Source organism: Phaseolus vulgaris, chromosome 6 (assembly GCF_000499845.2).
Source record: "Phaseolus vulgaris cultivar G19833 chromosome 6, P. vulgaris v2.0, whole genome shotgun sequence".
NCBI lineage: Eukaryota > Viridiplantae > Streptophyta > Magnoliopsida > Fabales > Fabaceae > Phaseolus > Phaseolus vulgaris.
Window position 1 is genome coordinate 13837299 of NC_023754.2, and position 13135 is coordinate 13850433.

The 13135-nt window shown below is 30.5% G+C and overlaps 1 protein-coding gene and 1 pseudogene across 1 annotated transcript; one reads left to right on the forward strand and one right to left on the reverse strand.

Annotated features, from left to right (window-relative positions):
* Window positions 1–7029: 7029 nt before the first annotated feature.
* Window positions 7030–9777, forward strand: LOC137833050 (double-stranded RNA-binding protein 1-like; annotated as a pseudogene).
* Window positions 9778–10847: 1070 nt separating this feature from the next.
* Window positions 10848–12662, reverse strand: LOC137833420 (uncharacterized). Its single transcript, XM_068641772.1, has one exon. It carries the CDS (start codon window positions 12660–12662, stop codon window positions 10848–10850), a length of 1815 nt encoding a protein of 604 aa, XP_068497873.1.
* Between the last annotated feature and the right edge of the window lie 473 nt (window positions 12663–13135).

Here is a 13135-nt window from a genome sequence, read left to right on the forward strand (position 1 = left end):
AAACCAAAGCACGAATCTTACTAAAAACCTAACATACATTCCAAAGGTTCCAAGCACCAGCTAGAGAAGGAAAACGAGGCAGAACGAAATTTTGCAGAAATCCAAGACCACACCTTTGCTTGCACCATTGCACACACTTCTGACGCGTCAGCCACCCTCCTATTGAAAATGATAGAGTTCCTGTGATTCTAGATTTCCCCCACAACCCCAACCCAAATTGTGCTTCATACATCATTAAATGAATCAGAAAACATGCTCAACCTGAACTGAGCAAAGTTTGACAAAGGATCAATGCGAGACACAAACGACACTCCCAGCCACTTAACGCAAAAACACCAAACCCGCCAAGCAAAACTGCAAGCGAAAAACAAATGGCGGTGAAACTCTTCTTCCTTCCCACACAGACAACACAAAGAACTATCCACCAACACCTCACGCCTTTCTAGATTGATCATAGTAGCAATCTTATTCTCCAACACCCTTCAAGCTGTAAATAAAGCAGACGATACAGCTTTACAACTCCATAACTTACTGAAAACCGGAGAAAAATCCACCTCACAATCCCCCTCCTAACAAGAAAATAGGCAGAGTTAACTGAAAACGTCTGAAGACCCCCAACCTTCCAAACCCACCTATCCGCCTCTCCCGAAACCAACCTAGCCTCAAGAAGTGTATGACACAACTGATCCACCAAAGGCTTCTCCCAGTCAAAAAAAGGTCTACGCCAGGCTAAATGCCAAACCCAAACACTGTCAAACCATGACCCTAGCTCAACCACCTTTGCATCTTTGGCCGAACAAAGAGAAAACAATCTCGAAAAGACTCTCTTCAGCGCATCACTACCTAGTCAACTGTCCTCCCATAAAGAAATATCATTTCCATCACCAACTTTCCACTTGAACTCATCTTCAAAACTTCTACCCCAACCCTCCAAAGCCCACACCACTTTCAAGTCTTTCCACCAAAGGGAACTCCTACGACTTTTTCCTTCCTCTCTCAAACTTCTCCACCCACCATATTTAGAAACGAGAATCTCATTCCAAAGACCACCCTTATCCGAACCCAACCTCCATATCCACTTACCTAACAAAGCCAGATTAAAACACTTTAAATCAATAATACCAAGCCCCCCAACTTTGCGAGGCTTACAAACCTTTTCCCAAGAAGCCCAACGATATTTCTTCCTTCAGAACCCCACCCCCAAAGAAAATTCTTTTGGATCCTAACCAACTTATCTGCCACCTCGGAAGACAATTTGAATAAGGACATAAAGAATAGCGGGATAGAAGAAAGAACAAACTTGATCAAACAAATCCTCCCTGCCAACGACAAGCACTTACCTTTCCACCTACTTAGTCTAGCCTGAACTTTCTCTATCACCCCATTCCAAAAGTCATCGCACTTGTGATTCCCCCAACAGACAGACCCAAGTAAACAAAAAGAGAACCCATCACGTCGCAATTAAGGATAGCTGCAAAACGCTATAGCGAAAGTTGATCCAGTCCTGTTCTGCCAATTCTACTTTTCAATAAATTAACCCTAAGCCCCGAGGCAAGCTCAAAGCATTGCAAAATCGCCTTAATATTGAAAATGCTTTTGGTGTTAGCTTCACATAAAAACAAGGTATCGTCCACGTACTATAACAGGTTTACCTTCACTTTATCTCTGTCAACCTCCAAATCCAAACTGTGAAAGATATTTAAGACATTTTCAAGTAGAAAATACTGTGAAAGATAATTTTTGTGGAAAACATTATTTATGTTTCCTAAATTTAAATTGTGAGTTGAGTGTTTTATAAACACGTATTTTTATAATTTTCTCTTTTAATGGAAGGTCTACAGCAAACCGGATGCTTAAATAAAATTGGTTAAATTTCATTATCATTTTTTACATGCATTTATTTTTTTCTCATAAATCTTATTATAGAAAATTTGGGTTATTTTTTAACAACTAATATTAGAGTCAAGTTGTTACTATTTTTTATTATTATAAAACTATCTAGATGGAATTAAATTTGATTGCGAGCAATGGTTGTGAAGGAAGAAAATGAGAAAATTGATTTTGATGATGTAAACTTTTGAAAGATAAAATATTATATGTATAAGGAAGTTGCATGAACCTCTATATGATAGAAACAAAGTAAAAGACATGAAGGATGAAGATGAGGTTCTCCTTGATAAAGGAGTTTGGAGTTATCCCATTCACATTATCTTGTAATATTGTATTCAATATTTTCTAAAAAAATAGCATGACATGTCTTCTTTTTCATAACTCAATCACAATTGAGTGTTCAAAATGGGAAAAGACTACAAAAATACATGAAGAAAGCCGCTAATTAAAACTAAAAAGCCGCTAAGAAAAATAAAATAAAATAAAACATTAAAAAGTTGCTAAGAAAATTAAAAATAATAAAAATATTCATAACAATAAAGAAAATAAGAAAAATATTCAGAAAATAAAGAATATAATAATTTGTCTCAAGAGACGGATGTTGAACCCACAAGTAACATTTATTTAAAATTGTAATTGTAACATTCACTAAGTATAAGAATATGTACAATAATTTGATTTAAAAGAGATATTGACATAAGTTTGCATAAAAATTAAATGAAAACAAAATAAATGATGTTAGTTAAGAATGGTGTTAATCCTTCTCATTTGTATGTATTTTGGATGAATAAAAACACACAATATTTCAACATGATTGTCATTGATGCACATAGTAAAGTCATTTATATTGATTCTTCATATATAAAATTATTAAAATTGTCTTCTAAATATTGATTTCTCACATATTTATAAAACATTTTTATAATTAAGAAGAGATTTTATAAAGTAGTTAACATTTCAAATTTATTCTTAGCATTCAACTATGTCAAGCATGATTATTTAGGTCAGATCATCGTAAGTATTTTCCAGACAAATCCAAGAATCAAGTTCATGAATAAAAATTCAAGTTTTAAGCACAAAATGACAATATCAATATAAAAAAAAAATTTAGGGTTTCCTTTCTTTGGTTCCCCTTCTGCATCACACCTTTTTCTTTGCCTTATGCCTTTAATAAAAATCTAATTGGGTTTGGGTTAACTGATATCTCATTCAAACGATGAATAAAAACAAAAAATTCATACTCTCTAAAGCAACCTCTATTCCTTTACTCTATCTTTCTTTAAATTCCTAAAACTACCACAAATTTGAGATTAAATGATTTCGTTAATCTCATAACTTCAAAATATATTATTAGATTCAAATTTCTCAAATTAAAGGTTAAATTATAATCAGAGAAATTAGACGTGATAAATTCAAGAAAAGAAGATATAGATGCAAGAATCATCTTATTTTTCGTAACTCAATGACAAATGTGTTGAAAATGTGGAAAGACTACAAAAACCAATGCAAGAATGCCGCAAATTAAAACTAAAAAACTGATAAGAAAATAAAATAAAATAAAACAAAACAAAACACTAAAAAGCCGTAAGAAAAAAAAACAAAAATATTCAGAAAAATAAAGAAAATAAGAGTATAAAAAAGTAATTAAAATGGAACCAAAAACTAATTAAACTAAAAATTATGAAAATAAAAAATGAAAAACTAAAAAAAAAATACATTATAAAAAAGTAAAAACAAAAGCTTACTTAAGAAAAATACTAAGAATAAAATATTAATAAAATAAAACTAAAACAAAAATAAAACAGAAACTTATAATTATAACTTACTAAAACACAAACTTCTAATTATAAAGAACTAACTAAAAAAATTACCTAAACTAAAAATAAAAACTAAAATAAAATAAAACAAAAACAAAATAAAATAAATACAGTAAAAAAACTAAATTAAATAAAATAAATAAATTAAACACACCAAATGTGTGAGAATTACCAATTTTTACATGTGATTATTACAGATTTATTTTGTTTCTCATAAATCTCATAGAAAATTTAAGTTATTTTTCAACAACTAATATTATAGCCAAGTTGTTACTATTTTTTATTATTATAAATTATCTAGAAGGAATCAAATTTGAGTGACAATAATGGTTATGTAGGAAGAAAATGTGAAAATTGAATTTGATGATGTGAACTTTTGACTTTTGGAAAATGCAGATTAAATATTATATGTATAAAAAAAATTGTATCAATCTCTTAAAAAACAAACTAAAGATCATGAAAGATAAAGTTGAGACTCTTCTTGACAAATAAGTTTGGACTTATCGGATTGACATTATCTTAAATATTGAATAAATATTGAATTCAATATTTTCAAAAAGAATACCACAATTAATATGTCTTATTTTTCGTAACTCAATGACAATTAATTGAGTGTTGAAAAGTGGAAAGATTACAAAAATATATGTAAGAATGCCGCTAAATAAAACTAAAAAGCCGCTAAGAAAAATAAAATAAAATAAAACACTAAAAACTCATTAAGAAAAATAAAGAAAATAAGAAAAATATTCAGAAAAATAAACGAAAATAAGAAATATAAAAACCTATTAAAATGAAACCAAAAACTAATTAAACTAAAAATTATGAAAAATAAAAAATAAAAAACTAAAAAAGGTACATTATAAAAAATAAAACTTACATAAAAAAATACTAAGAACAAAATAAAAATAAAGTAAAATAAAACAAAAATAAAGTAAAATAAAACAAAAACAAAAACAAAACAGAAACTTATAATTATAACTAACTATCTAAAACAGAATCTTCTAATTATAAAGAACTAACCAAAAAACACTACCTAAACTAAAAGTAAAAACTAAAATAAAATAAAACCAAAATAAAAATAAAAGTAAAAATAAAAATAAAAACTAAATAAAATAAATACACACACAAAAACTAAATAAAATAAAAGAATAAACTAAAAACACTAAAACTAAATAAAATAAAATAAAAATAAAAATAAATAAAAAGAAAAAAGAAAAAAGGAACTAAATAAAATAAAATAAATAAACTAAAACAAATTAAACTAAATAAAATAATAAATACTAAAACTAAATAAAATAAAAAATAAATAAAATTTCACAAAAGAGTGTTTTCTTTTTTTAGGATAAATACAAAAAATAATAAATAAAAAGGGCATGAAAATTGGAAAGCAAATGTGTGAGGATTATCAATTTTTACGTGTGATTATTACATATTTATTTTGTTTTTCATAAATCTCATTATGAAAATTTGCGTTATTTTTCAACAACTAATATTAGAGTCAAGTTGTTTCTATTTTTTATTATTATAAATTATCTAGATGGAACCAAATTTGAGTGCACGCAATGGTTGTAAAGAAAAAAGATGTGAAAATTGAGTTTGATGATGTAAACTTTTGATTTTTGGAAGATGCGGATTAAATATTATATATAAGAAAGTTGTATCAATCTCTCTAAAAAATAAACCTAAGAGTATCATACTCGTTGATAAATAAGTTTGGAGTTATAACTTATAACTAACTAACTTACTAAAACATAAACTTCTAATTATAACTTACTAACTAAAACAGAAACTTCTAATTATAAAGAGCTAATTAAAAAAACTACCTAAAAAATAAAATAAAAAAAACTCATTTATTTTGTTGAGATTTTAGAATAAACTTTTGCAACTTGACGAAGGTTATTTTTTTTTTCTTATTTTGCTGAGATTTTAAAATAAATTTTTGGAAGTTAATAAAGGTTAAAAAAACCCAATTATTTTACTGAAGTTTTAGAATAAATCTTTGGAACTTAACGAAGGTTAAAAAACCTTTATTAATTAAATCAATTGTCTAGGTTAGACTAACCTTTGCTAAATAACCTCCATTAAAACATTTTTTTATTGTAGTGAAAACCAATTTTAGAGAAAATATAATTAATAACTATTTTAATAAAATTAAATATTATTTTAGAGAGTAAAAAAATTATTAATATCTAAAGTAATTTTTATAATTAATAAAATTTATAAACTAGTTTCTAAATTGGTATTGAAATAGATATTAATGTTTTAGCTACCAACTTTATTATAATATAAAATAATTAATAGTTAAAATCTTGGTAGCTAATTATATACCAATTTAAAAAAAAATTTAATTTTATTAATTTAGAAAACTAATTTAGATACTAATCATTCTTTTTTAATTTCTATAATGATATTTAAAGTAACTAATTATTCTTTGTCTTTATAATTAATTTTTATTTAATAATTAACTTCTACATTAAATAATAAAAATTTACTTTCCATAATAAATTTTATCTCGTTCAAGCATATTGATTACATGAGAGTCAAATACTTGCACATGGAGTCTGCAAGGAAACTTGCTTCTTGTTTGATAATTCATGCAAATGGAAAAACATGTAATGAACTAAATAAAATTAATCAAATCATCATTAATGCTACAAGTAAAATATATAGTCAGACACAAGTTAAGCATGCAAATAAGTCACACAACACTTATTCAACTTTTTTTTAAAAATAATATTAATCCTTAGTTATTAGTAAAAAAGTTGTGGAAGAAATTTGTTTTTTAATCTCTTACGTGTCAATAATTTGGTGATTATTACCTATTGGTCTTGAATATATTATTTGATGTTGAAAATGGATTTGGTTGGTTAAATGTTTGTTTAATTGATTATTAGAGCAAAATATTTTTTATATATATTTTATTGTTTAAATATGTCATGTTTTTATTTCAAAGGATTGAATAACATTTCACAGTTATTTCAAATATATGCAATTAATTGGAACTTTCTCTTTAAATATACAAGTGAAATAAACTTTCTAACTTTTTGGCAAAATTATATAAAAGACCAAATTTCTAAATATAGTTTTTTTATACGTTTTAGATTCATATTTTAAATAGTGAAAAATATTTCCATAACAACCCCATAAATTTTTTAATTTAAAATATTATTATATTACTATAATAGATTGTAAAGTAGATGTGATTTTTTTTTTTTCTGTAAAAGTAATATTTTCCTATGTTTTAATTGAACAATAAATATCCGTACCAAACCCTTTTTAAATACATATTTCAAATTTTCTTGTAATGTAAAGTGATAAGGAGACCATGCATTCCATGATTTAATAAGCAAGCAGCTTTAGTGTGGAAGCAACCAACAACCACTCTTCTTCATGCAGGAAACATTTCTCCCTGGAGAATCTAATCAAACACAATATATTAAGATGAGAAGAAGAAATCCTATTATATAATCATGTTTTATAGTTTAAGATTGATTTTACTTAAAACTAATCACATCATCAACATTAGTTCTTTCTCTCATCTGTGAGTTTTTTCTTTTGTTCGGTGTAAAATTGAAAATGTACAAGACAAAGTTACAAGAGCTGTGCCACAAGAGAAAATGGGGTTTGCCTAGGTACTCTGCCATGAAAGATGGTCCAAACCATATACCAAGGTTTAAGGCTTCTGTTTATGTCAATGGTGTCATCTTCACTTCTTCTAGTGCCTCTACTTCCCTTAAAGAAGCTAAAAACCAAGCTGCCATGGTTGCCTTCCTCGGCTTATCCTCTGGTACCCACCTCTTTTTCTTTCTTGGTTTTATTTGTTTCCATGAAAAGTTGGTTTCTTTACTGTTTTTTCTTGATGTGGATGAAGGTCTTGAGGTTGGGAATTCCTGTTATGTGAAGGGAGTTGTCTGTTTTATTCCTTAGATTGTTTTGCCTGTGTTTGTTGACTTCCTTTCATTTTATTCACTACATTTTTCATATCTGTGATAGTTATGCTATGATTGTTACCGTTTTCCTTTTCATTTCCTCATCTAACAACATCAATCAACTCAATTATCTAGATATGGACTGTGTTCACAAAATTCAGCTGCAGAACAATGCTCCAATGAACAATCTTGATCCACCTGTGTTTGAGCTGCCTCCTGCCAATGACTTTAAGGCCACAGAGCTAGCTAATGGGTGTTCTATTGAATGCCCTTCATCTTCCAACACTATAAAAGAGACAGAGGGGGCTTTTGATTTAATGTCATTATCATCTGACATATTTGACAAGGCAAGTATACTTTTCTAACATTGTTACTAATTAACATTTCTCAATACTTTAATATCACCAAATTGTTAGTTTGGGAAAGAAGGTTGGAGAAAAAAAATATTATGAGGACCTATATAGTTCAATTACCAAAGAGAATTTTATTTTATCAAGTATTTCTTGTGGAGCTACAGTTAAAATTTATTAATAGTGAATATGTTTTATACTTAGTTGACTCATGCTCTTCTGGACAAAAAAATATAAATGTATCAGTAAGTTTTCTTTTTTCTTATATTTTGTGGAATGTCTTTATATAAAAAGAATCAGTTTAAGAATAGTTGTTCAATCTCTATATTATATATAATAGTTGAATTTTACTTATTATTCAGTTTATCTATGGAAGAGATTTAGATTTGCAATAGATGATAGCGAGAATTATTAACAATAGTAGATCAACTGCATTCAAAGGTCAAATCTGTTCCATGTGTTCACCTGTATAATTGTGTGTTGTCTTCATTAAAAATTGCTACAATTGAATATGGATTTGTATCCTCTCATTCAGGGTGACTCTGATTCATTCAAGACTTCACTAATGGAATTAACTGAGAGAGAAGGCTTTCACAAACCAACATATAAAACTATGCAGGCTGGTTCTCTCTATATGCCAACTTTCTTCTCTACCTTGGAAGTAGAGGGTGTGGAATTTCATGGAAAGGGATGTAGATCCAAGAAAGAGGCAGAAGAGGATGCTGCAAATATTGCTTACATTGCCTTAAAAGAGTGTAAGTTGTTTATCTGCACATCTCCAATTTTGCTTCCATGCATAAGAACCACATTGAGATATATCACCAAAAATTTGACCTCTATTTCTGTGTATTTTGAATGACTTGAACCTAAATCATGATTTCTACCTAAAGCATGACATCTACTTAAAGCATGACATCTCGAATGTTGGATAATGGTTCTAGACCATTTATACTATTTTGTGAAGTCCTAATATAAATTTTACAATTAAATGATCTTTTGGAGACTCTCCCACTCACTATTTCTAATCTTTTCACTACCAGTAATGTGTACCTAAATGATGATGTCTAAGTGATTCTAAGCTGGTTTAGTTAAAACAATGTGAATCCTTCTTGAGTGGCTTAGGATGAGAAAATAATTAAATAAGGGAAACATTTTCCTCCTTTGTCTGTAGGTTATGTATGATATAACAAAATTTGCATTAGTATAATTATGTTTTAATAATATGTATGCCATGCACAGGTGGACTTAGTATGTATGCTGTTTTTTCACCTTCTCAAATAGAGCATAAAGCAGAACAGTCAATTCTTAACTCAGATATTGTTAAATGCCTTCAGAATCTCAAACTTGAAGGTCTGTTTCTTTCATCTTCTGCCACATAACATAAGCTATGTGCATGGCATTTTGTTCTAACAGATGAGCTTTTGGTCCTAGACTTGAATGAGACATTACTTGTTAATGCCAAAGTCAGCAATGAGGAGGTGCCAAAATCATCATTCCTACAGTCACCTGATGAACAGATGATGAACAACAGGAGCTTGTCATCTGTGAACCAGTATCCAGTTCTTCCCCAAAATCATCTCCATTTCACAGATTGATAGATTGATGTTGATGTATGTCTGTCAATTTTTTAGTCCAGCAAGACAAAGACTCCCACTAGTAGCTAACTGCGGTGTGCATACATGTTTCTCAAACTTCTATATTTACAATTAGTGACAATAAGCAATAAGCAATAAGTAGATTGTGTGAGACTGAAATTTCCAAATGACAAAAGATCTTTGATTTCAGTGAAAAGCTTCATGGTTTTGCTAAGTACCTAAACTTATGTTAAGAGTATCTTATGCATAAGTAAAACTCATGGTGACTTAATCTGTTTGGACAAACTTTTAGGATTGAAAAATGAGGATGAAAAAATTAAATGAACTTCTGATGTATCAGAGGTAGCTCCAAAAAAATGACAAACGGCAGAAAACAAAGGATGAGAGTGGATGAGTCAAGGCTCCCTCAAGAGAAACTCTATCCTCCAAAAACATACCTCTTCATCCGTACATCATTCCTTATAACAGATTTGTGCATAATCACACTCCATGCAGTCAAAATTCCCCTTTCTACCCTTCTACCTTTCACAAAAGAAAAACACATTATTATTAGATTTGGGTTTGGACTTTCTTTGGTAAGTCTGAAATGGCTTATCCCATTTTGAGGCATGGTTCCCATTAATGTCACTCTCAATAAAATTAGCCTTGTCCTCAAGGCTAAATTAGCACATTTAAAAGTAGGCGCGAACAGAATTAGCACATTTAAAATTATTTTATTCTTTTTAAATATAGAGTTTAGAAGTATATGAAATGAATAATTTCCTATTTAAATTTAGTACAAGTTCTAACATAGTTAATCCTTGTTGGCCATGAGGCTTAGAAATTTAAAACAACTTCAAATAGAAATGGATTTGAATTTAACAATGAATGTGTAGTATAAAAGCAGAACCAAACACACACTTGGTAATTTTCTTAGCTATTTTTGAAACCAGTACCATACAAGTCTGCAAATAATTTGAATTTACTTCTGAATAACACGATGAAATGCAAGTTTCAAAGAGTACTCGTTACTTCGGTAAAGAGAAATATCAATGAATTGAAATAAATTCAAATATCTCAGTTCATATAACCATTGCTAAAAAACAAGTAAAGGCAACTACCACAGGTTGTACCAAAAAAGGGACCATCACATAAAATAAGCCGCAATACCAATTAGCAATCTGCATATTTTGTTCTACCAGTTAGATTTAGGAACTATGTTCTATAATGGCAAAAAAGGACACTATGGTTCAGCTTTTTTGACTCCAATATTCTGAACTTTATGATCTAATTTTGCTGCTTTAAGCTTGCGACCACTCTTTCAAGCTTCCTAATCCGGCTTTCAAGATTAGAAGCTATTTCTTCTATACAAGGGCTTGCATATTCCCTTTCCATGTCATCGATACCATCTCTATCACAAAATGAATTCTTGATTTTGACTCCATTCCTGTCGTATTTGACACTTCTTGCTTCTTCAACACTTAATGATAGAGGACTAGACACAGCCTGGTCATTTTCAACTTCTTCATCACCAAAACATGTACCTTCACTTGAAGAACTGGACAACTCAATGATTGAACACTTTCCCATTTCATCAAAATCATGTTCATGTTCATGTTCTCTCTTAATCTGCTTGCAAGTAAAACCAGGTGGTGGGCCAAAGGATCGGCAGCTCTCTTTCTTCAGAGATAATGGTATCACACGTTTTGAGCTACTTACAACACAATCATCATGCTTGTTTCCTCCCTTACTTGGTTTTGATTGCTTCCACCAGTGATAGTACCTAGAAGTAACATTTGGCTGATGGCGGGCAGATAATGCAATGTACAAATTTGTATCCAGTATTGGCTCACTATAACTTATCCAAGGATTCTCGTTGTAAGGTACTAGCATACCAGGAATGTCTTGATCCATCCCAAACTGCATAGAAACACGATTTGGCCAGTACTGTTCTATACACTTCGTACCCACCAACTCTGAGACTCTCATGCAGCGAGCAAAGGATTCTAATTCATCATCAAAATTGGGATTTTTGCATACCCACTTGTCATTTTTATTGTGAAGCTGAAGAGGAGGAGAATTCACAAATGGACACCAAATAAAGCCATTTGAAGAGTCCAAAATCAATTTCAAGTTGTAATGTTTAACCACATTCACTGTGTGCCATTTAGCCATCAAGAGTTGGCCTTGCTCAACTACATGAGGACACGGCTGCAATGCTGGAAATCTCTCCAATGCCCAAACTTGGACCAACTGAAAAGGAGCCCACAATATAACTTCTAACATCACTACAGTGACAATTCTGATTTTGTTATTCAGCAAACTCAAATCCCTGTAGATGTTGGCTAATACAGCAGGTGCAAGAGCTAGTTTAGTCCCTCTTGCTAAATGTATGGCAATAGGAAAAACACTTTTCAAAATGGATTGATTTGATCTACCAGGGAAAACAAACCTCGACAACCACAAAGACAAGAATGCCTCATGCACCACTTGGCTCTCATTATTAGTCATAAAATACTTCATCCATGGACTATGATCTGCCCTTTTGGCCTTCGATTTGAAAAACATCCTAAAGATAGTAATCAACTCTTGTTCTACTTCCTTTTCATCATCACTCACAAGAGGGCTAGAGAAAGGCACTCCCATGACAGAGTAACCCCAACAAACCTTCACGTCCTCCAGCGTTATAGTTGCTTCTCCCCATGGAAACACAAACGTGTTAGTCTTTGAACGCCACCTTTGTGCAAGCTCTTGAATCAACTCATCATTTCTACGAATAAGAAAAGTAGAAGCTTTGATAGCTTGGTCTATCCCAGCCTTTATCCACATATATTCATACTTGTGCTGCATCTGTTGAACCCATGTCTTCCATTCTCGATGTGGATAATACCATCCACTGTATATCACTTCTAGTGGCAGCTTTACATGGTTGGAAGTGACAGTGGCTGTTCCTCCAGAAGAGATGTAATGAGTAGGATTTGTTGAGTCTTCCATGCAGGGTTTGATAAAATAAGCAGTTCTCCGAATTGGGTTTTCACCAGATAATGGTGAAACCATGAGTTCTTCTTTTGCTTCGATAATAGTGTCCTGTGATGGCTCCATACTATAGATAACAGCAAGTACCTGAAAATGCAGAAGGAAGAGTTACATCAATCTACAAATGGATAACAATCAACCTTATTGGAAATGACCTTTGAACAATTTTTTGCTTCTTCTTTGGAACTTGGCTTGAACTTGATCAGAGGTAAGCTTATTGATATTTGAATATGGTTTCGTGGCTCAAAAACAACACAACCTTCACTTTGTTTGAGTAGAATTCTTTGAACCCAAATTTTCTCAGCAAGAAAGAGTGTGAGAACTGAGAACAGAGAATTTGAAACGTTTCTGAGTAATGTGATGTGTGTCAGCGTTTGAGTTCTGTCTCAGAGAACTCTTTGTAATCATCAAATGTTCCACATATCACTTTTAATTGAGGACAACTCTTGGATTAAAGATATTTAAGTAATATTTTTAACTCTAATAACTCCTTTAATTTCTATAAGTATATATACATCTTATCTTATAATTTTCATATT

Excerpts from the sequence above, each read along its gene's own strand:
- LOC137833420 (XM_068641772.1), bottom strand. The coding sequence starts at position 12,662 with ATGGAGCCATCACAGGACACTATTATCGAAGCAAAAGAAGAACTCATG.